We start from the raw sequence: 22,505 nt of genomic DNA, 5'->3' as shown, positions 1-22,505 counted from the left end.
ACATCTTCTATATTTATGTATATTTGTTTTTTCATTCTGCTGCTTGTCTTTTGTTTATGCATTATTTAAAAAAGCATCAGGGCACCTGGGTGGCTTAGTCAGTTAAGTGCCTGACTCTTGATTTGGCTCAGGTCATGATCTTAGGGTCGTGGGATGGAGCCTTGAGTCAGGCTCCATGCTCAGCATGGAGTCTGCTTCTCTCCCTCTCCCTCCCCTCCCCATCTACCCCCTCTGTGTATTCTCTCTCTCTAAAATAAAAAAATAAATCTTTAAAATAATTTTTTAAAAAAAGCATCAGATATTTGAATTTATAGTATATCTGCTGATCTTTCCCTCTAATAATTGTTTTCTGAAGCATCTGGGAAGTTCTCTCTCACATCATCCCTCAAGTTGTTAAATAAGGAATTCCAGGGCGCCTGGGTGGCTCAGTGGGTTAAAGCCTCTTCTTTCAGCTCAGGTCATGATCCCAGGGTTCTGGGATCCAGCCCCACATTGGGCTCTCTGCTCCATGGAGAGCCTGCTTCCTCCTCTCTCAGCCTACCTCTCTTGCCTACTTGTAGTCTCTGTCAAATAAATAAATAAAATCTTAAAAAAAAAATAAGGAATTCCATTTTCTGTTTCTTCTACTAGTTGAGTTTTTATATAATATTTTTAGCATTTTGATTATGATAAGACTCAGTGTCTTTTTCTTCCTGTTTCTTGTGTGGGTGTTTATTGAGCTCCCCGAATCTATGAATTCATCATTTGTCATCAAATTTGGGAAATGTCCAGCCATTATCTCTTCAAATATTTCTTTTCTGTCTGCCCCTGCCTTTGGGGATTCCAACTGCAAATAAATCCATCCACTTAAGGTTGTGTCATAATCTAGTGGTACTTCGTTCATTTCAAAAAACAATTCTCTGTGGGTGTTTTGTTTTACATAGTTTCTATTCCTATGCTTTAGAGTTTACTAACCTTTTCTTTCCTGACATCTACTTTGCCATTCCGCCCATTCAGTGGATTTTTCATCTTACACATCATAGTTTTCTGGTCTTAGAGCTCAATGTGAGTTAAAAAAAAAAAAAAAACACCTATGTCTCTATTAACTTTTTGAACATATAGGATATAGTTATAATAATTGATGATTGTCTTTGTCTGGTAATTCCAATGTCTATGAGAGTTCTGGGTCTGTTTCAATTGACGTTTCTTCGTTATGTATCCTATTTTCTTCCTTTTTGTGGGCCTCATCCTTTTTTTTTTTTTTTCAGTACCAGGTATTGTGAAAATTACCTTGTTGGGTGGTGGATATTTTTGTATTCCTTTAGACATAATTGAGTTTTACTCTGGAATATAGCTAGGTCACTTGCCATCAGTTCTCTCTGTCATGTCTTGCTGTGTTGGGTGGCGCTGGGCAGTGCTTACGTCCAGCCAGCTGCTCCAGTTACGCCACTTCTGAGGCAAGACTCTCCTGTGAACTCTACCCAGTCACGAGGCTTTCATCTCACTGGGAGGAATAGGCTCTATTCTTGGTGCTGTGTGAATGTGGGCAGTGTTCCCTCTAATCCCTTCAGATGGTTCTTTCTTCATCTTTAGCAAACTAGCAAACTCTGACCAGTACTCAAGGGGGAATCCCTGCAGATCTCCACAGCTCGCTCGCTCTCTCTCTCTCTCTCTCTCTCGCAGGGTCTCTCTTCGTCAGTAAACTTGAGCCACCTCGCTCTCCCAGACTCTTAGCTTCTCATCTTCAACTCAGAGAATCCACTGTGCTCTGCCTGGGTTTCACCTCCCAGGTTTCCTATCCTCAGTCTCTGGCCAGGAAACTCTCCCAAGAAGGTACACTGGGACAACAATGGGGCCACTTCTTTTTTATCACGTCTCTCTGAGATCACTGGTAACTTAGTTGCCTGAGGCACAGTGTTTTAAAAACCATTGTTTTGCATGGAGCACTGGGTGTGGTTCATAAACAATGCATTCTGGAACATTGGAAAGAAATTTTAAAAAATAAATAAAAATTAAAAAAACAAAACAAAACATTGTTTCTTACATTTTGTCCATGCTTTGGTTGTTTCCAGTGGGATTGTTACTATAGTCCCTGATTACTCCATTCTGTTGAGAACTATGATTTCTTTAGGTATTCTGCAATTAATTCTTGTGTATGGATTGAGGTGAATATCTATTTTGATTTTTTTTTACTCCACCCAAATTACCTACCCTAACATCAACTCTAGTGAATATTTTCTTCCTTGTCTTTAATATTTACCTTGTGCTATATTTTGGGGTACATTTCCGCATTAGCTCTTTGGTACTGTGGCTCTATTACTCATTTTTTCCCCAGAGCTATACTCTTTTACCTGGAGCTTCTTTGTCATATATTTTTAATACCTGATAACGCTAATCTACCTTATTATATTTTTCCATTAAATTTCCCTCTGAGAATTTTTATTTTTTTAAGTTTTTTTTTTAAAGATCTTGTTTATTTATTTGACAGACAGAGAGCACAAGTAGGCAGAGAGGCAGGCAGAGAGAGAGAGAGAAAGAAGCAGGCTCCCTGCTAAGCAGAGAGCCCGATGTGGGGCTCAATCCCAGGACCCTGGGATCATGACCTGAGCCGAAGGCAGAAGCTTTAACCCACTGAGCCACCCAGGCACCCCACCCTCTGAGAATTTTTTAAATGTATTCTGTTATACTTATTCTTCTACATCCATTTGGAAAACATTTTGTCAAATCTTTAAAACCATTCTGGGATTTTTCTTAAGACTGAATTATATATGTAAATTAACTTGGAGATGACACATAGACATTTTATATAATATTTGTCTTCTTATCCAGGAGTGTAATATATCTATCAATCTTTACTACTCACTCAAATGAGTTAATTTTTCAGAAGTTGTTATTGTTTTTTTCACAAAGATCTTACATATTTCTCTCTCAAGTACTTAGTGTTTGTGTGTTGTTACTGGAAATGGGCCTTTATTTTGTCAGTTTGCTTTCCTACAATTACAGATAAAAAGCTATGGATGGGGTGCCTGGGTGGCTCAATGAGTTGGGCTTCTGCCTTCTGCTCAGGTCATGATCTCAGGGTCCTGGGATCAAGCCCTTCGACGTCTGGCTCTCTGCTCAGCAGGGAGCCTCCTGCTTCCCCTTCTCTCTCTCTGCCTGCCTCTTGGCCTACTTGTGATTTCTCGCTCTGTCAAATATATAAAAGCTTAAAAAAAACCCAAAAACCTACGGACATCACATGCATGTAGTGTATATCTGTGTGCTTATACTCATGCCTATTTAGTTTCCTATATTCCATACTATATTCATGTGTCTCTAGAACTGAGTCCTTGGCTTCTGTATTTAATCATATTACCGGGAAATAATGGTATTTTCACTTCTTTATTTGCAATACTTAAATAACCCACATTAAACTAAACTGGTTTATGGAGTCTTGAAACTAGATACAGCATAGTTATACTACAAAAAAGTATTAGTCCAGCTCCCAAATAGAACCGAAAATAAGCTGAAATCTTCAGAGAAGTCTTTTTAGAATACCAAAGGGAGGAGGGGCACCTGGGTGGCTCAGTGGGTTAAAGCCTCTGCCTTCGGCTCAGGTCATGATCTTGGGGTCCTGGGATTGAGCCCTGCATCAGGCTCTGTGCTCAGCAGGGAGCCTGCTTCCTCTTCTCTCTCTGCCTGCCTCTCTGTCTACTTGTGATCTCTCTCTCTCTCTGTCCAATAAATAAAGTCTTAAAAAAAAAAAAAAGAATACCAAAGGGAGGCTCTCTGCTCCTCTCCATTGAACAAATAGGGGCATCTTCTGGTGCAGTGCCAGCCACCTCCCCGAGACACGATGGTGAGGGTTGGAGTAAACGGATTTGGCTATGTTGAACACCATGTCGTCAGGGCTGCTTTTTATTCAGGCAAAAGTGGATATTGTCACCACCAATGACCCGTTCATTGACCTCAACATATTTCAGTATGATTCCACCCATGGCAAGTTCAATGGCACAGTCAAGGTTGCGAACGGGGAAACTTGTCCTTAACAGAAACTCCAACTCCAACTTCTAGGAGTGAGATCTTGCCGACATCAAATGGAGTGATGCTGGTGCTCAGTGTTTTGTGGAGTCCACTGTGGTCTTCACCACCATGGAGGAGGCTGGACCTCACTTGAAGGGTGGGGCCAAAAGGTTCATCATCTCTGCCCCTTCTGCTGTTGCTTGCATGTTTGTGATGGGCGTGAACCATGAGAAGTATGACAACTCCCTCAAGGTTGTTAGCAATGTCTCCTGCACCACCAACTCCTTGCCCCCTCTGGCCAAGGTCATCCATGACAATTTTGGCATCATGGAAGGACTCATGACCACAGTCAATGCCATCACTGACACTCAGATGACCATGGATGGCCCCTCTTGGAAGTTCAAGGGGCTGTCCAGAGCATCATCCCTGCTTCTACTGACACCAAGGAGGTAGATGAAGTCATCTGTAAGCTGAATGGGAAGCTCGCTGGCATGGCCCTTGTATCCCCACCCCTGACCTGTCAGTGATGGATCTGACCTGCCACCTGGATAAAGCTGCCATGTACGATGACATCAAGAAGGTGGTGAAGCAGGCATCAGAGAGTACCCTTGAGGGCATGCTGGGCTCCATTGAGGACCAGGCTTGTCTCCTGTGACTTCAAGAGGGGCCCCCTATTCTTCCACCTTCAGTGCTGGGGCTGGCATTGCTCTCAGCGACCACTGTGTCAAGCTTGTTTCCCGGTATGACAATTACTTTGGCTACAGCAACAGGGTGGTAGACCTTCTGTTTCATGTGGCCTCCAAGGAGTAATAGCCTCCTGGACCACCAGCCCCAGTGAGAGCAAGAGGAAGAGAGGGGCCCTCAGCTGCTGGAGAGTTCTTACCCCAACTCATCCCCAACATGCTGAGAATCTCCTGACCTCTACTACAGTTTTCTTCCCAGACCCTTGAAGAAGGGGGGGGGGAGGTCTCAGAGAGCCCTACCTTGTCATGTACCATCAATAAAGTATACTTTACCCAGCCAAAAAAAGGAATACCAAAAGGAGAATACAAATGTAACACAAAGAAAACGTCTACAATTTTTTTCTCTGGTTACTTCCTATCCAATACCATCTCACACACAGAGCTGCTCTGTTCTTCAATTTATCGCCCAACCTCTTCTCTACCCCCTAATTCTCCAAAGCCAACTCACAGAGAGCTGAATCCTTCCCCTTCATAACAATCATCTAAACTTTCCTGGATTTTCCCGTAACTCTTTGTCATTATGTTTCTATTAATTTCTCCTTGCTGGTTTTCCTAGGTCTCTACTTCACCGCCCAGTTCTCTACTTCTCTGGGACCCTATTCACACAAAAATCTCCCCCTAACAAACATTCAATGGAAATTAACTTAGAATGTGGTGGGGCGGGAGAAAGGGATTCAAGACACCCATACCTACAGTTTCCTGTGTTTGTTAAACAGATGACTGCATAATTCTCATGTACTACGAAAATCTAAACGTTTTCAAATCCTGTGGGTCTCTAAATGTTTAAAGGCCTTCCTTTTATTGCCTTTAATAATATATTGAAAATTACATGAACCAATGTTTATATAATTTTATACAATTTTCAAATTTAAAAAGTTCGAAAGCTGCTGCTTCACGGTTCCTGGGGATACTGTTTAATGCCTTCTGGGGTCAGGAAAATGCTTCAGTGCCATCTGCTGGTTCCTAGAGCTATATCAGGTAGTTATTCTAATTGCTTGCCAAATCCTTTATTTTTTTTTTTTTCTCCCCTTTAACTTCCCGGTTCTCCTTGACTGCATTTCAAAATAACCAGAAAAATAATTGCCATTTCCAGTGACAGGACCACGAGTATTCAAATTAATAATAATATAATAACCTTGTTTGGGACAAAATATGAAGAACAAATATTTAACTTCTCAGTTTATTGAACTAATCATGTATTTGTTGCCACTAGACTAAAGTGTAAATTTCACATGCTGAATTGACATTGCTCATTACATGCATCTTATTTCATTTGTCACCAATGGATATATTTGCAGGTAGATAGTGTCCCATGTGTTGTGATATATGATGCAAATAATGTACAAACAAAAAAAATTGGAAGCTTCGGAATAACTTACTTTTATTACTTTTAGAATATTTTTAAGTCATTTCTATAACAATACTACTTTCATTTGATATACATTTCTTGAACAGGAAGGCGATACAAACAGAGACAGTTTACACATACTTGTTCAGCCAATAAATATTTACTGTCAACCACACCCCAGGCATGTTACTTCACAGGAGGGATTTAAAAGTAAGCATGAGAAAGCCCTGATTTCAAGACCACCCTTGGGCCAGGGTAAAATCTACACCCTACATATTACAAACACATTTTTTAAATTTGCTTAAAAATGTGGGAGGTGGAGCGCCTGGTGGCTCAGGGGGTTAAGCCTCTGCCTTCTGCTCAGGTCATGATCTTAAGGTCCTGGGATCAAGCCCCTCAGCGGGCTCTCTGCTCAGCAGGGAGCCTGCTTCCCCCTCTCTCTCTGCCTACTTGTGATCTCTCTTCCTCTGTGTGTCAAATAAATAAATAAAATTTAAAAAAAAATGTGGGAGGCTGGGATGGCTGGGTGGCTCAGTCATTAAACGGCTGCCTTCGGCTCAGGTCATGATCCTAGGGTCCTGGAATTGAGGCCTGCCTTGGGCTCCCTGCTCAGTGGGCAGACTGTTTGCCCCTCTCCCACTCCCCCTGCTTGTATTCCCTTTCTCATTGTCTCTTTCTCTATCTCTCTCTCTCTGTCAAATAAGTAAATAAAAATATTTTTTAAAAAAATGTGGGAGGCTGTCTCTCAAAATCTGCCTTTTAGCCCTGCTGTGGCATAACCTGTGAGCCTAAAAATCCAATCTCTGATTTGTGTGTTTAAGAGTCAGGGAAACAGGTGTTTTGTCCTGTGTCCCCAGCTAAAAGAAAACCCTGTTTGAATGCAGGGAAGACTTATGAGTTGTACTGCTTCTGGACCCTGTGTCAGAGTGTAAGGAAGATTTGTATGTAAAAGGGCTTAGGCAAGAAAGAAAAGACAAAGTAATTAACTTGTCACGTTCTTCCTCTCAGACTGCATGAACATAATAGACTTTGCATAATGAAGTGTTATTTTTAAGTAGTTCCAAACGTACCTTGTTGTTTCCTTTTGTTTTCTACTTCATGGGTCTGGATGTACTCATGAACCAGCAAAGTGTTCTCAACAATTGGATATGGTAGCTCAAGACTGTTTATAGTATTAAATAATTCATATGACACATAAATTTGAAAAAAAGGTAGAAATAAATGTAACATGAATGAAGGGTAATACAGATTCTATACATTGGTAACTAGAGGGACATTGAATGACAAGCTCCTGAATATTCAACTCACAATTTTTTGTGCAAGAAGTTTTTCTATTTAATTATTTATTTATTTGACAGAGAGAGAGAGAGAGAGAGAGAGAGAGAAGATGAGGGGAAGGGGAAGAGGAAGAGAGAGGTACAAGTAGACTGCCCACTGAGCAGGGAGCACAAGAGGGGGCTCCATCCTAGGACCCTAAGATCAGGACCTGAGCTGAAGTCAGGCACTTAATTTACTGACTGAGCCACCCAGGTGCCCCTTGGGAAAATATTTAATAAGCTAATAATATTTACAAAAAATTTAAAACTTAAAATTTATTTAATCTTATTTAAAAATTTGTCATTAATTATAATATATTTTGCCTTCTTAAAAGAAAGATAACTGTTGGGGTGCCTGGGTGGCTGGGTTGGTTAAGCATCAGCCTTTGGCTTAGGTCATGTCCTGGGTCTGAGCCCCACATGGGGCTCCCTGGTCAGCCAGGAGCCTGCTTCTCCCTCTCCCTCTGCCACTCCCTTTGCTTGTCTCTCTCTCACATGTGCTCTCTCTCTCTCTCTCTCAAATAAATAAATAAAATCTTAAAAAAAAAAGAAAAGAAAAAAGATAACTGTTGAAAACAAATGAAAAATAAAATGCATTGGCTTTTTACTTAATATTTTTATGAAAATATATTCAATTTTTGCATACTTGGAATAGAATAAAATTTTATTTTTTAATCTTTTTGATCATTTTTGTCAAAAGAACACAATTTATGAAAATTTGGGTGAAATAACGTGATTGGTAATTTTGCTGAAATGAAGGCAAAATTTTATGGAAAAAATATATATGGAATGCATTAACTCTACAAGTCTTTTTTCTTCTTTTTAGCTCTATACGTCCTTATTATTCATTCAAAATCATCAGTCAATCAACATTATACCCAGATAGATACAATAATTACGTACTGTCATCTTTTATATTTTGTCACCTTTCATTTATATACAAACATTTTTATTTTGTCATTATAAATGTTAACTTGTCAAAAATAGTGGTTGTAACAGTTAACAGTGGAGGAGGAGTTAACAGTGTATTAGGTTAACTTATAACTTTTTTAAAAAGATTTTACTTATTTATTTATTTGACAGACAGAGATCACAAGTTGGCAGAGAGAGAGGAGGAAGCAGGCTCCCTGCTGAGCAGAGACCTGATTCGGGGCTCAATCCCAGGACTCTGGGATTGTGACCTGAGCGGAAGGCAGAGGCTTTAATCCACTGAGCCACCCAGGTGCCCCTAACTTTTAAATAATTAGGGGCACCTGGATGGCTCAGTCAGCTGAGAGTCTCCCTTTGACTCAGGTCATGATCCCAGGGTCCTGGATCAAGCCCCACATCAGGCTTCTTGCTCATCAGGGGAGTCTGCTTCACCCTCTTTCTCTGCCTGCCACTCCCCCTGCTTGTGCGCTCTCTCTCTCTCTCTATCAAATAAATAAATAAATAAAATCTTTTAAAAAATAAATATTTAGACTAATGATAGGTGGGTCTCTATTTGCACACTTGCCCAGCTTCCACCATCTGAGGAGCAGATTTACTGTCAGCCTGTATGAAGACAGTATTCAAAAGAGGGGACACAAGAAATAAATAGGCAAGCAAATCAGATTGTTCTAAGTAGTCATAAATGCCATGGAGAAAATACAAGCTTGGTCTGTTGGATGGATAGAAAGATGATCTGTTGTGACCAGAGTGAAGTGAAGGTCAAGATCAGTCCTATCTGAGGTGATCTCCATTTTGTCAAGACTTCTCATTCAGGTCTCTGCTTAAATGTCGCCTCCTCAGAGGGTTCTTCTCCAACCACTCAAACTAATGATGCCTTTTCTCGGTCCCCCCTAACATACGGCTTTGTAGTAGTGTCATTATAGTACTTATCACATTACCTGATGCTTTTCTGGTTTATCAATTTGCTTACTGCTTGTCTCTTCCTGGTGGAATGTAGGTTCCATGTTCACCACTATATGCCTAGCCTGGCATAATGTACACATGGGGATTAAAAGGGGTAGGGCGAAGGAGGTAGGATAGCCTTTAAAAAACAACTTACCCAGGGTGCCTGGGTGCCTCAGAAGCCTCTGCCTTCGCTTGGGTCATAATCTCAGGGTCCTGGGATAGAGCCCGAATAGGGCTCTGTGCTCAGGGGGGATCCTGCTTCCCCTTCTCTCTCTGCCTGCCTCTCTGCCTACTTGTGATCTCTCTCTCTGTGTCAAATAAATAAATAAAATCTTTAAAAATACAAAACAAGCAAAAAAACAACTTATCCATTCAAATCCCTCTTAGAAACTGTGGGGTGGAATAGAGTCCTTGCCTCAAACAGTGATTGAATTGAGGAACAGAATTCATCACTCTACTGTAATGACATCCCTCATCAGATGAAAGAGCATATGGTGAAAATATTGACTCTGAAAACCATGTTTATCCTTGCATCAAGAAATATTTATCAGCTACAGCTGAAGTTGTGGATTTAATGAATGTAAAGTAGCAAAAGCCATGAAAAGGATTCTTAGACAACTGATATTTTAAATTCGAATAACAACTGAGAAGGTAAGTTTGCTCTGGTCCTCAACTGAATAATCAAACCAGGAGACAGGCATATAATCACAAAACCAAGGAGGAGATAATCGAAACACAATCAGGAATAGATCTAAAAATTCTTCTAAAATGGTGGAAAAGATGTAATTCAAGATCATGGTATTTTAAAAAATAAACCCATATTTTATATATATTTTATATTATATATATTTAAATAAACTCATATTTTATATATATTACATATATAAAATGCCTATACAAACACATAAATGTATGTATATATAAAATGAGTCTCTGACTTGTTTTCTTTCCTAGTTTACTTTCAAAATAAAATTCAACATGGCACCATTGGAGCTGACATAGAAAGGCATACAATATTTCAAAATGAAGCAAGCAGAACTAGGTAAGCCTAGTTCTTCTTCTTCTTTTTTTTTTTTTTTTTTAAAGATTTTATTTATTTATTTTACAGACAGAGACCACAAGTAGGCAGAGAGGCAGGCAGAGAGAGAGGAAGGGAAGCAGGCTCCCCACTGAACAGAGAGCCCGACGAGGGGCTCGATCCAGGACCCTGGGATCATGACCTGAGCTGAAGGCAGAGGCCTAACCCATTGAGCCACCCAGGTGCCCTAAGCCTAGTTCTTTTAAACAGGGTGGAAAGACCATGAAGGAAAAGACATTTATGAACATCCTCAATGGAGGAACCATGAACTTTTTTTTTTTTTGGACAGAGAGAGATCACAAGCAGGCGGCGTGGGGGAGGACGGGCAGGGGAAAGCAGGCTCCCTGCTGAACAGAGAGCCCGATGCGGGACTTGATCCTAGGACCCTGAGATCATGACCTGAGCCGAAGGCAGAGGCTTAACCCATTGAGCCACCCAGGTGCCCAGGAACCACAAACTTTTTGCCAGCTGCAAGCCCTCAGCCTGGACTTAATTCCCTCATCAACAAGACACCTGAATCTTTCAGATTCTTCACTTTGAAAGGAGGCAACTTGATTTGACAAATTTCAGCCCTTCATTTATCTATTACTCCAATCAAGCCCAATTAACATACTTTCAATTCCTATTTTGCATAGAGGACCTACAGGATAACAGCACTCATGACCTTTCAACTTTACATCTCTCTCCCCTCCTTGTCTTCCTCAGAGCATGTTCAAGTTCCTGCCTGAATTTGTCTCCCAAATTGCAATTCTCATAGCCCAAATAAATGCCTGTTTGCTCGAATTCTCAGTGAATTATTTCTTGGTTGACAAAGAGTTGAACCAAACACCTGTAGCACTTTTCTTTTTATTTTCATTTTTATAAAGCTTTAAAATATATATTCAGGGGGCGCCTGGGTAGCTCAGTGGGTTAAAGCCTCTGCCTTCGGCTCAGGTCATGATCCCAGAGTCCTGGGATCAAGCCCTGCATTGGGCTCTCTGCTCAGCAGGGAGCCTGCTTCCCTTCTCTCTCTGCCTGCCTCTCTGCCTACTTGAGATCTCTGTCTGTCAAATAAATAAATAAATTCCTTTTAAATATATATATATATATTCAGGATTTTTAAGTGAAAAAGCAAATTTATCTTGTAGATAAAATGGTATTGATTTTTCATTTCTTACCACTCTTTAACTTCTCCCTAAGCTGATTGTTCTTATAGAGGTAAAATTCCCTTAACACATAAGGACAAAACAATCTGAGAGATGTGTTTGTGTGGGTAAAGTAGATACCACCAGAATTTTTAAAAATCCTGTTATCCTCTTAAGGCAATTAACACTACATGAAAAAGGAGATTATTAACTATCTGTAGGAATGACTGAAGAGATTTTTAGGTTGTTCCGAATGTTGCTAAAGTAAAACAAGAACAAAAGACTGTGTTAAAAGCAGAGAATATGCATTGAGTATAGAAGCAGAGAGCCCCCAAATCTGTAACTGTTTCCAACAAGCTGCAGGGAAGAGGGTTATTGAAAGGCTAACACCCTGGCACCGAAAAGTCCATTTTCTGAGAGAAATGAATGCATCCGGAACAGGTATAGGATATGCAACACTCCTGTGCCCTGGGTAGCTTCTTGGAGAGAAGTCCTCTCTGTAGCACTTAAGACACTGCTTTGGAAATAGACGGTGGTATACCCATATGGAACACTCTTCAGCAACATTAATCTTTAATGATGCCAAGACCCAGCGGTTGCCTGGGGCTTGGAGTGAGAATGGGTATCACAGCAAAGGGGCAAGAGGGAAATTTCAGGGACCATGGAAACTGTGTCTGTGTCTTGACTGGGGAGATAGTTACATCTTCTACATCTTCATTTGTTAACACTCGTAGAACTGTTGAACTGAGGTGGTTAGTTCGATTGGTAAGTTGTATCCCAACAGGGTTAACTTTAAAAGGGAAAAAAAAATCAGTATGCGCTCTCCAGGAACGCAAAGTGGTGACAAGCAGGCGCGCACTGCGCGAGCTCATCTCCTGAAATCCTCCGCCTTTCCCCAGTTTATTAAGAAGGTAACAAACTCAGAAAGATGAAGTAATTCGGTGGAGCGCACACAGCACAGGGACGTCAGCGCCGGGATTTGAGCCCAGCCAACGTGACTTCGCAGCTCACATTTTTAACCCCGGACGAATCTGGTGGTGCACAGTAAAGGCTGGAAAAATGTATGTCTAATAAATGCTACCAGTTACAGATCCTTAATGCTCACAAAAGGTTCGCCCTGAGACTGAACCCTTCAAGCGCAAACCGCACAATGCGGAGAAGTAACCCACACCTGGCGAGCTCAACGCGCATCAAAACCGCCGACTGAGCAAGAGCCTGTAAGGCGAAGGGGTGGGGCTTCGACGCAGGGAGGTGGAGTCATCTTATCGCCTTGCTAGTAAGCTTGTACCTCTTCTCTTGCCGTAGTGCCTGAAACCGGAAGCTCTCCTTAAGCGTGCTCTCGATTTCCGGGCGAGAGCCGGCCGCTTGGATACCATGTGCGGGCTGCTGTGAAGACCGGTTAGTCTGTACGCGCCTCCCTCAGTGAAGTTCCCGGTGAGCAGGAGCTGTAGGGCAGTAGACGATATACCAGCGGAGGGGGAGGTGACCGCGGGTTTTCGAGTATCGCGGAATCAGGGCTGAAAAAGCGCGGCCCCAAGATCTTTAACTGTGGTGTCTGCACCTTAGAGTCCGAGAGTCACGGGGCAGGCGGTGTGTGTCCGGGACAGCGCTGAGTGCGAGGGAAGTTGCTTGTATGTGAGCCATTAGGGGCTTGTAGTTAAGCCACTCTGTAGTTTTTCCTGGAGACTTCTCACGGTGGCTTTGTTTCCTAGCCTGTGTTTTTAGGAATCCGCCGGCGTGAGAGATGACGTCCCTAGCTCAGCAACTCCAGCGACTCGCCCTCCCTCAGAGTGACCGCAGTCTGTTATCGAGAGATGAAGTTGCTTCTTTGTTGTTTGACCCCAAGGAAGCGGCCACCGTTGACAGGGACACCGCCTTCGCGATCGGTGAGTTACCCGTTTACTAAGAAAAGCTTTGAAGCATTTGTTTTGTAGATGTTAATGTATCGTTTTTTCTTCGGACTCTCCCTCTTTTTTAGCAGTTTCTGACTTGTTGTTTAGGGGTAGAGAATAACAAATAGCTATGTGCTAGATGCTTGAAATGTATGTAGGTAGCGGCTACCTGAATTTCACAGGTTGAAGAAACAAGGAGGTTGACTAATGGGTAAAGCGAAGAACCGCTGAAAAAGGTCTGGAGGCAGTGACTAGGTTCCAGGAGGAATCTCCTAATCCCTAGGAGGACTAGCCTAGTTACTGAGAGGTGTTTGCTTGTTTTTAAAGGAGTGGCTTCTGCCCTGCAGAACTTTCCTGTTTTTAGGGAGGGAGATAGGATTTATTTTTTATGTTGAAAATTAGAAATCTATGTTTGGGACTGTATTACAATTATACCTGCTAAAAGGATACAGAGATTTTGGGGGTAAGTTAAATTGTAAAGGGAGCCAAGATGAGTTTGCTTGCAAATAATTGTTAAATCATCTGGCCTTTTCCTAGGATGCACTGGCCTGGAAGAGCTGCTGGGGATCGACCCTTCCTTTGAGCAGTTTGAGGCACCGTTGTTCAGCCAGCTAGCAAAAACGTTGGAGCGCAGCGTTCAGACCAAAGCAGTGAACAAGCAGTTGGATGAAAACATTTCATTATTCCTTATTCACTTGTCTCCTTACTTCCTACTGAAGCCAGCACAGAAGTGCCTGGAGTGGTTGATTCACAGGTAACAAATAAAATTACAGAAATAATTATGAGCAAACAGCTTTGATCTTTAAAAAAAAAAAAAAAAAAAGTATTGAGAGCACTTAAACAATTTAAAGCTGAGAAATTAGATATATTAAGAGATTATATCTGTTGGGTAAGATAAGCATATCCCCGTTAAACTCACTTCTTTTGATAGAACTAGAACTCCTAGAGATCTTGACTAATAGGCCAACTTCAGGGGCACCTGCATGGCTCAGTTGTTGATTGTCTGCCTTCACCAGGGGTCATGATTCCCGGATCCTGAGATTGAACCCCACATTAGGCTCCCTGCTCCACAGGGAGCCTGCTTCTCCCTCTCCCTTTGCTTGCTGCTCCGCCTGTTTGTGCTCTTTCTCACTAATAAAAAAAAAAAGAAAAGAAAAGAAAATAGGCCAACTTCATTTGTTCTGAGGAGCTCATGTTACTTTGCTGTTACAAATTATTACTGCATATTTGGAGCAAAGTTGTCCTTGACTACTTTGTTGCTGAAATAACAAAACCAATGCTTGGAGAAGAGGAAACTAGTATCCTTTAAAATATTAGTATCCTCTAAAATACTAGTATCCTCTAAAATACTGAAAAACAATAATAGATAGTGTGTATTGAACATTTTTGTACGAGGTGCTGTGGTAAGCACTTTGCATGCGTTCAGTGCTTAGAGCATTCCTATGGAAAAATAGTTGTACTGTCCCCATTTTACCATATACAGAGTTGAGGTATAGTTAAGTTACCTATGTCACGTAACTAGTACGCTGAGACACAAAATTGTTTCCAGGGTTTAATCTTTTATCCTCTCTGGAAATTGTCTTGGTAAGTATACTCAGTTTTATATTCCCACTTAATTTCCATCACATCACAGCTTAAACAGTTTTGTTTATTCTGCCATGTGTTATGTTTTATTTGTGTGTTTGTTTATTGAATTCTGTTTATTTGACAGAGAGACAGCAAGAGAGGGAACACAAGTAGGAGGAAGCAGGCTTCCCGTTGAGCAGGGAGTCAGGGCATGATCCCAGAAACCTGGGATCACAACCTGAGCCAAAGGCAGATGCTTAACAACTGAGCCACCCAGGTGCCCCGTGTAATATGTTTTAAAAGTAGAAAGACCTGCTATGTCATTAATTGGAGACATGGGGATAAAGTTATTTCCCTTCTGGAAGCAGTTGAGTCATTGGGAAAACATAAGTTTAACTTGGGTCTTCTGATTATCAGAACATTAGATTCATCAGGTGAAAAACGAGTCTGTAATATTTCCCTTTTTCTTCTAGTATTTAATCTCCTCTCTCCAATAGATCATTAGTGTAAAGAATACTTGTATTTGTGTAACTTATTTACTAAGCAAACATTAAGTTCGAAACAAGATGAGTAGGCCGCTTTGGTTATTGTTTTAAAATAAAGGTGTATGCAAAGATTGGGGCATGTTGTGCTACCTGAGGTAGAGAGAAGCTTCATGGAGAAAGTAGCTTCTTGGCTAGTGAGTTTAGAGTTTAGTTAGACATGAGGGATCACTTCACTGGGAGAATTAGGAAAAGCATTCTGAAAAAGGAGATATTTGAGCTAGGTCTTCAAGGCTAGAAAAGATTTAATGTATCTGATGTAATTAATGAATCACTTACTATAGTAGAGGAGCCAGTACAAAGTTCTGTGAAGTTCAGGGACAAATTATGTATGGTTGTACTTTAACAAGTTTTTTGTTTTTTTTTTAAACTCAAGGAAAGTAATGTGATTTTCATCAGTCTTCTGGTTTTAGAATTCTGATAATTAGGGAAGCTGAGGAAGCTGCAGAAGGTGAACTTATTAGAGCATGGAAAGGAGCCAAGCTTTACTGTCTAGTTGACCAGTTGCTTTTCTGTTGGTTTGACCACAGTGATCACACGGTTTTATTAATTTAATAATAGGTTAAAAAAAAAAAAACTGAAAGTGAATGGCATGTAACTTTTGGTATTGAATATTAAAAATAATACTGCATAAGAGTTGACCAAATCCTGCAAAATAGTTATCATTTAATGCCCTTTATCTTATAGTTATGTGTTTGTTTTCACTGATATTTATTCTTAGTAGTTTTAATTCATTGATAAACAATTTGGACATGTAAGGAAATACATGCTTGTAGGTTTTGTATCAGTGTGACTTGTTTGCTTTTCTCCCCCCAGGTTCCATATCCATCTTTATAATCAGGATAGCCTCATTGCTTGTGTTCTACCATACCATGAGACAAGAATATTTGTACGGGTTATACAGCTCCTAAAAATTAATAATCCAAAACACAAATGGTTTTGGTTGTCACCAGTTAAGGTATGATTATTGAATGACACATGTTTTACTGAATATTGAGTGTGGCAGTTCAGGCTAGGAGGAGGACAAATGGGGACAAAAGTAGACTAACTGTAGGACCATGGAAAAAGTTAACCTTAGGCATAATGTGAGGTCAGTGATCAGAAATACAGCTTAAGAGTTTGAATGTAAAGCACTTGAACTAAAGGGTATTTAAGAAGAGAAAGCCAAGCATGATAAAACTTTTATCACATTACTTCCTCTGCTAATAACATGAAGACCATTTTTGCCCCTACTCTACACACAGAAAGTGAGGGTCTCTAAACACAGTTGTTTCAGGTATGCAAACCCCACTCACTATTAAAGTTCATTTTAGATTCTCCTTTCTTTGATTTATTCAATATTTATTAAGCACCCAGTACATGCCATGCATGATGCTAATAAGCAGTGGGAATAGCAATATAAGTTTTCTGTGTTCGTCGTTTATTTCTGTTACTAGTGTTATTGTAAAGCGGAGAGAGCCTGTCAACATTGGCTGAAAAAAACGAATCTAACTAGGGGAGGTATTAAGAATCTGGAGAGTACAGGGGCGCCAGGGTGACTCAATGGGTTAAAGCCTCTGCCTTTGGCTCAGGTTGTGATCCCAGAGTCCTGGGATCGACCCCTGCATTGGGCTCTCTGCTCAGCGGGGAGCCTGCCTTTACCTCTCTCTCTGCCTGCCTCTCTGTCTACTTGTGATCTTTGTCTGTCAAATAAATAAAATCTTAAAAAAAAAAAGAATCTGGAGAATACAGACTTAGGTAAATACATAATGAAAATGCAAAACATAAGTAGGCAGTATTCGCTGAGGGTCTGCACCCTGGCTGCTCACGTCCTGGATTTCTAAACTTTGTGCAGTTTTATATGTTAATCTCCTATCTACCACAAGCTGTATGGAGAGACTGTATATTTTGTATTTATGAACTGAACCAGTAGGAAGTTGTTACTATGGTAGGTACTTTAAAAAATAATAATTGTTGATAGATGTCCTTAATGATAGTTGGTTCTTTCTGTCTATAACAGCAACACGGAGTGCCCTTAGCTAGGGGAACTTTGATTACCCACTGCTACAAAGATCTTGGATTCATGGATTTCATTTGTAGTCTGGTGACAAAATCTGTGAAGGTGAGTAGTATCTTGTTTCATGACTATATAGTTCCATTAAAAGATTGCTTGCTTGGAATGGGGAAAGCCTGCTAAGGCATTTCCTAATTACTATACTTTGAAGAAGTTCCTTTGAAGTGAAAGAGCATGAGCAGTTCGATCAGTCTTGCATCACTAAAGATGTTTTCCTACAAAAATTATTCTGTTTCCTGCCAAATTCTCTTTATAATGACTGTTTAAATAAAAAGATGGTCTAAAAATGTCAGGATTGTTCATTCTTGTCATATTTAATTAAACTATTGCATTTGTGTATTTAATATTGTATGTGGTAAAAATAAACATGTCAGCCTGAAGTAGTTGAGGAGAGCTGTAAATATTCTTACACTTTTATCTAATTGGGCTTCCACTTTTATATGTACTTTGTGTTTTTTTGTTCTAGGTGTTTGCTGAGTATCCTGGGAGTTCAGCTCAGTTGAGGGTGCTCTTAACTTTTTATGCTTCTACCATAGTGTCTGCTTTAGTGACTGCTGAGGACAAATTGGATAATATAGTTGCCAAGCTGTTTCCATACATCCAAAAGGTTGGCCTTGCTCATAAGTAAAGTAGATTATTTTGTACTTGAAGGAATTTCTTGGCTTTTAAAAATTTCACTTGATGATAAATATTTTAAAATTGGTCATTGGTAAGATTTAATTTTTTGGTTAAAAAAAAAAAAATGACTTGTCTTAAAAACGTGACCAAAGTGGGATCTTAATAAGGGATCCTTAAGAATTAATGTTGGCTATTTGGCCCTGCCGCTGTCTTCCAGATCTGGTTTTTTAGCAGTCATGTTAATTCACTGGAAAAGGAATGGATTTAAAAATCTCATCAAGGCATTGACTCTTATTCTTTTTGCAATGACTGACTTGACTTTGCAGTGTTTCTTCATCTCAAGTGCCTTGTTGCCTATCACCCTTCTAGATCCCTCATGAATTTACTGCTTTCACTTCCTACTGGTGTCCCCAAATTATTATCTTTAATCAGACACTGTTTTGTTTCTGAAGTCTCCTTTACAGTGGTGGGTGTTTGCCTTTAGAAGGGCTATTGGCTGGCCCCTGTTATCAAAAATTGTGGATGTTTGAGTTGGGAGACCTTCTGACATCCCTCCTTTCATCCAGGAGACTTATCTCTATGTGCTCAGGAAAGGAGGTTGACTTCTGAAGTGTGGTTGACTCTCACTTTGTGTTAGGTAGTATTAATCTCTAATTTATGGCATTTTCAATTTGTCAAGGTAAAGTGACATTTTAAGTAGAATTCAGTGCTATAGTTTATAATTTTTCCTTATATCTTAACAAATATTTAGGGATTGAAATCATCTTTACCAGATTACAGAGCTGCCACATATATGATAATATGTCAGATTTCTGTGAAAGTGACAATGGAAGACACCTTCGTTAATTCGTTGGCCTCACAGATCATCAAAACACTGACCAAAATTCCCTCTTTGATCAAGGATGGATTAGGTTGCTTGATAGTGCTCATGCAGAGACAGAAGCCAGAGAGCCTTGGAAAGAAGTATGTACAATTGAATTGAAAAATGATAATAATTAAAGAAGAAAGAAGTTATTTTGAATAATTCTTTCAAAGATAAATTTTATACTGGGTTGTTTTTCTTTAAATTGCCGTGTATTTGACTTCTGAAGTTAACATGTACTTATTTCTCAAAGGCCATTTCCTCACTTGTGCAATGTTCCTGATCTCATTACAATACTTCATGGGATTTCTGAAATATATGACATCAGTCCTCTTCTGCGTTACATGCTTCCCCATCTGGTTGTCTCCATTGTTAATCATGTTACAGGTATGTGGTTTTACATTTTGTGTTGAGAAACTAAGATCTGATTCTAAGATTCTGTGTCTAAGATCTGATTCTTTTTTTTTTTTTATTTTTTTATTTTTTTAAGATTTTATTTATTTGACAGAGAGAAATCACAAGTAGGCAGAGAGGCAGGCAGAGAGAGAGAGGGGAGAAAGCAGATTCCCTGCGGAGCAGAGAGCCCGACGCGGGGCTTGATCCCAAAACCCTAGGATCATGACCTGAGCCGAAGGCAGAGGCATTAACCCACTGAGCCACCCAGGCACCCCAAGATCTGATTCTTTTAAAATAGGAATCACATTCATGTTTTTATCTTTAAGCTATTTAAAGGTTCTAATTAATTGTTCGGTGTCATTTATTGTTCTGTGTAATTTATTCTTAATGTGAAAAACATTTGAGGTGGGGAGTAGGTTGGTTGAAGGGAGATCCTTCCTTATTCATTGAAGGATCTACTCAGAATTCTGTTTTGTTTTGTTTTTTAATGTGTGTTTTGTTTTTTTACCTATCTGTACGTGAAGACGACTATGGAATTATTTTAAAATGATTAATGTATGTTGCCAAGTAAAACTTCCCTTTCTCATTTAGATATTTAATGAACTTCAGTGACTCATTTATACTCAGTTGCCAAAAACGTTTTTCTCCTTTGAGTCTTTGACCATAGACCAAGAAAATCTCATACATAAAAATCCAAATTTTAAAAAAGTCTTTAAAGTAATTAAAAGTGATTATTTCCATTATTTGCTTTTTATCCTTCAATAAATACAGAAAGACAAGAAGAAATGCTTGGTCCTATTACCACTTAGGCTAAGAAAGACATACTAAGGAAGACATCTCTAAATTATGTCATCTGTTAAAAATTAAGTTTGCTTACCCAGATCTTGGTTTACATAATGTTTTTCAGAAACATGACTAACATGTATAAAAGTACATTTTTCCTATTTTGGTGGTGATGAGTAATGTCCCAATCTTTGAAGGCAGGGCCAGCATCTGACTCAAAATACATCTATGGTCAGTCTGGAATATTAGATGACAGCTCTTGGTTCAGTAAGGTGTATCGAGATGATGATTGAGCTTGTTTTCAGAGCTAGTTTATTAAGACCTAGGCTTGGGGGCACCTGGGTGGCTCAGTGGGTTAAGCCGCTGCCTTGGGCACAGGTCATGATCTCGGGGTCCTGGGATCGAGTCCTGCGTCGGGCTCTCTGCTCAGCAGGGAGCCTGCTTTTCTCTCTCTCTCTCTCCCTCTCTGCCTGCCTCTCGGTCTACTTGTGATCTCTCTGTCAAATAAATAAATAAATAAATCTTTAAAAAAAAAAAAAAGAAGACCTAGGCTTGGGTCCCTACTTCAGCCCCTTCTAATATGACCTGGAATGAGTGTTTTTTGGACTTCTGTTTTAATAAGATAGGCATGAAAAACTTGTTAAAAATAAAGAGAATTTCAGGTAAAGCATAGTGAGGGTAATGTATACAAAAATATAAAAATATATAAATGGCTAAATAGGTAAAATACACTTTTATAAACAGGTAAAAAGCTGGTTTCAGATGAATACGGTTTAAAGTTATTTCTATAGGAGGGTTTTCTGCTATAAATAAATTTAATAATGTAAGTGCAAAAAACTTTCCCAATCAATTTTAATTTATGTTGTATACTAAAGGAGAAGAAACTGAAGGGATGGATGGTCAAATCTACAGGAGACATTTAGAAGCTATACTTACAAATATATCACTGAAGAACAACTTAGACCATTTGTTGGCTAGGTAAGAAGGTATTATTTCTGACATGCTTTTGATTTGTATTTTTGTGGTTTTGTATACTTTTTAGAATTGGCTAGCCGTTTTCCAGTATGTCTTTATGATGTGCTTCTAGATTTGTCAGTATCATTTCACTAATTAGAAGTACTTAGTGGCACTAGAAGGAAAAAAATTGCTCATGTGTGATCATGGAAAGTTAATAGTTAAGCTAAATTTGGGTTATAGCTACATGTAACTAGTGGCTGTTCAGAGTTTCCTATTAATAAATGATCAAAGTGCCTGAAGCAATACCTCACAGTTGGCATTTAGTAAATATCAGTTAGAAACTTGATACTGAGGGTTGGTGTGAAATGAGGGTTGTTTCTTATTTTTTTGTAAAGATAGTTGTTTCCCATTTTCTTTTTTTACTTAAAGGGCAACTTGATATAAATGCAAAGAATGTAGGCATTGCATTCACACATGGGCTTGAATCCTGCCTCCCTCATTTCCAGGAGAGTAGAGTAGTAAGTTCTGAAGGTCAGACTGCCTGGATCTGGTTTTGCTATTGTGTAACTTTGGCCTGTCTGCTGGTGTGTGTCATTCCTGCTACTTGCTCACAGAGTTGTCTTGTGAATTTCATGATAGTATACATGGGAAGTACTGTGAAGAGTGTGGGCCCCTGGATCAAACTGGAATTGAAAACACACAGTAGGACTCACTAAGTGTTGGCCATGGTGCTTCTCCTCCTTCGATCTCAGGCAAATTACAAGAATTCTAAGCCCTGGTTTTTGTCTAAAGTAAGAATGACTTCTACCTTGTGGAAGTGTGGCAGATAATATTTCTAAAGCATCTAGAACATAATGAGTACTCAGTAAATAGCTCTCATGTCTGCTGGTACTTGTTTTGCAGCCTTCTTTTTGAAGAGTATATTTCATATAGGTCACAGGAAGAAATGGATCCTGATAAAGTATCTTTGCTTAATGAACAGTTTCTTCCACTTATCAGACTTCTAGAAAGCAAGTAAGTTGTGTGTTTGTGCCGTTCTCTAATGTGTGCCTCTTGATTTATAAAAAAATTCACAGGTCACATTGAAATAAAGTAAATGAATTCTAAAGAGGCTGTCCTTTTTGTTCCCCCTTGAGGAAGACAGGTGAGGGATTTAGGTATATTTGAAATTTGACTTTCATATAGGGAATAGGGGCTATGTGGAGACTATAGAGAGTCTAATTTTTTTTTACAGAGAGACTTTGTTGCAGTAGTCATAGTTACAGATTGATTAACATCACCAGGTTTTACATATACCATTTTACGTATATGTTTGTTAAAATTTTAAGTCTCAGTAATTTTTGAAGTTTTATTTATGTTTTTTTATATGTA

At 39.6% G+C, this 22,505-nt stretch overlaps 1 protein-coding gene and 1 pseudogene across 3 annotated transcripts in view; both read left to right on the top strand.

The window, feature by feature from the left end:
- The first annotated feature begins 3,729 nt into the window (after positions 1-3,729).
- LOC122898885 lies at positions 3,730-4,791 on the top strand (annotated as a pseudogene).
- An 8,026-nt stretch (positions 4,792-12,817) lies between these two features.
- Positions 12,818-22,505, top strand: part of HEATR1 (HEAT repeat containing 1) — a 47,495-nt gene continuing 37,807 nt past the window's right edge. For 2 of the 3 annotated variants that reach the window (XM_044239399.1, XM_044239401.1), the window contains exons 1-10: positions 12,822-12,899; positions 13,178-13,351; positions 13,895-14,111; positions 16,282-16,423; positions 17,465-17,566; positions 17,985-18,125; positions 18,888-19,099; positions 19,252-19,385; positions 21,053-21,155; positions 22,038-22,148. In XM_044239399.1, coding sequence (XP_044095334.1) covers positions 13,210-13,351; positions 13,895-14,111; positions 16,282-16,423; positions 17,465-17,566; positions 17,985-18,125; positions 18,888-19,099; positions 19,252-19,385; positions 21,053-21,155; positions 22,038-22,148 — 1,304 coding nt within the window. In that variant the 5' untranslated portion in view covers positions 12,822-12,899; positions 13,178-13,209. Of the gene's footprint in view, positions 12,900-13,177; positions 13,352-13,894; positions 14,112-16,281; positions 16,424-17,464; positions 17,567-17,984; positions 18,126-18,887; positions 19,100-19,251; positions 19,386-21,052; positions 21,156-22,037; positions 22,149-22,505 lie in introns of all 3 variants that reach the window. The other variant, XM_044239400.1, reaches the window with a different exon arrangement.

Source organism: Neovison vison, chromosome 2 (genome assembly GCF_020171115.1).
Source record: "Neovison vison isolate M4711 chromosome 2, ASM_NN_V1, whole genome shotgun sequence".
In the NCBI taxonomy this organism is placed as follows: Eukaryota; Metazoa; Chordata; class Mammalia; order Carnivora; family Mustelidae; genus Neogale; species Neogale vison.
This window is presented reverse-complemented; position numbering and strand designations above follow the sequence as displayed.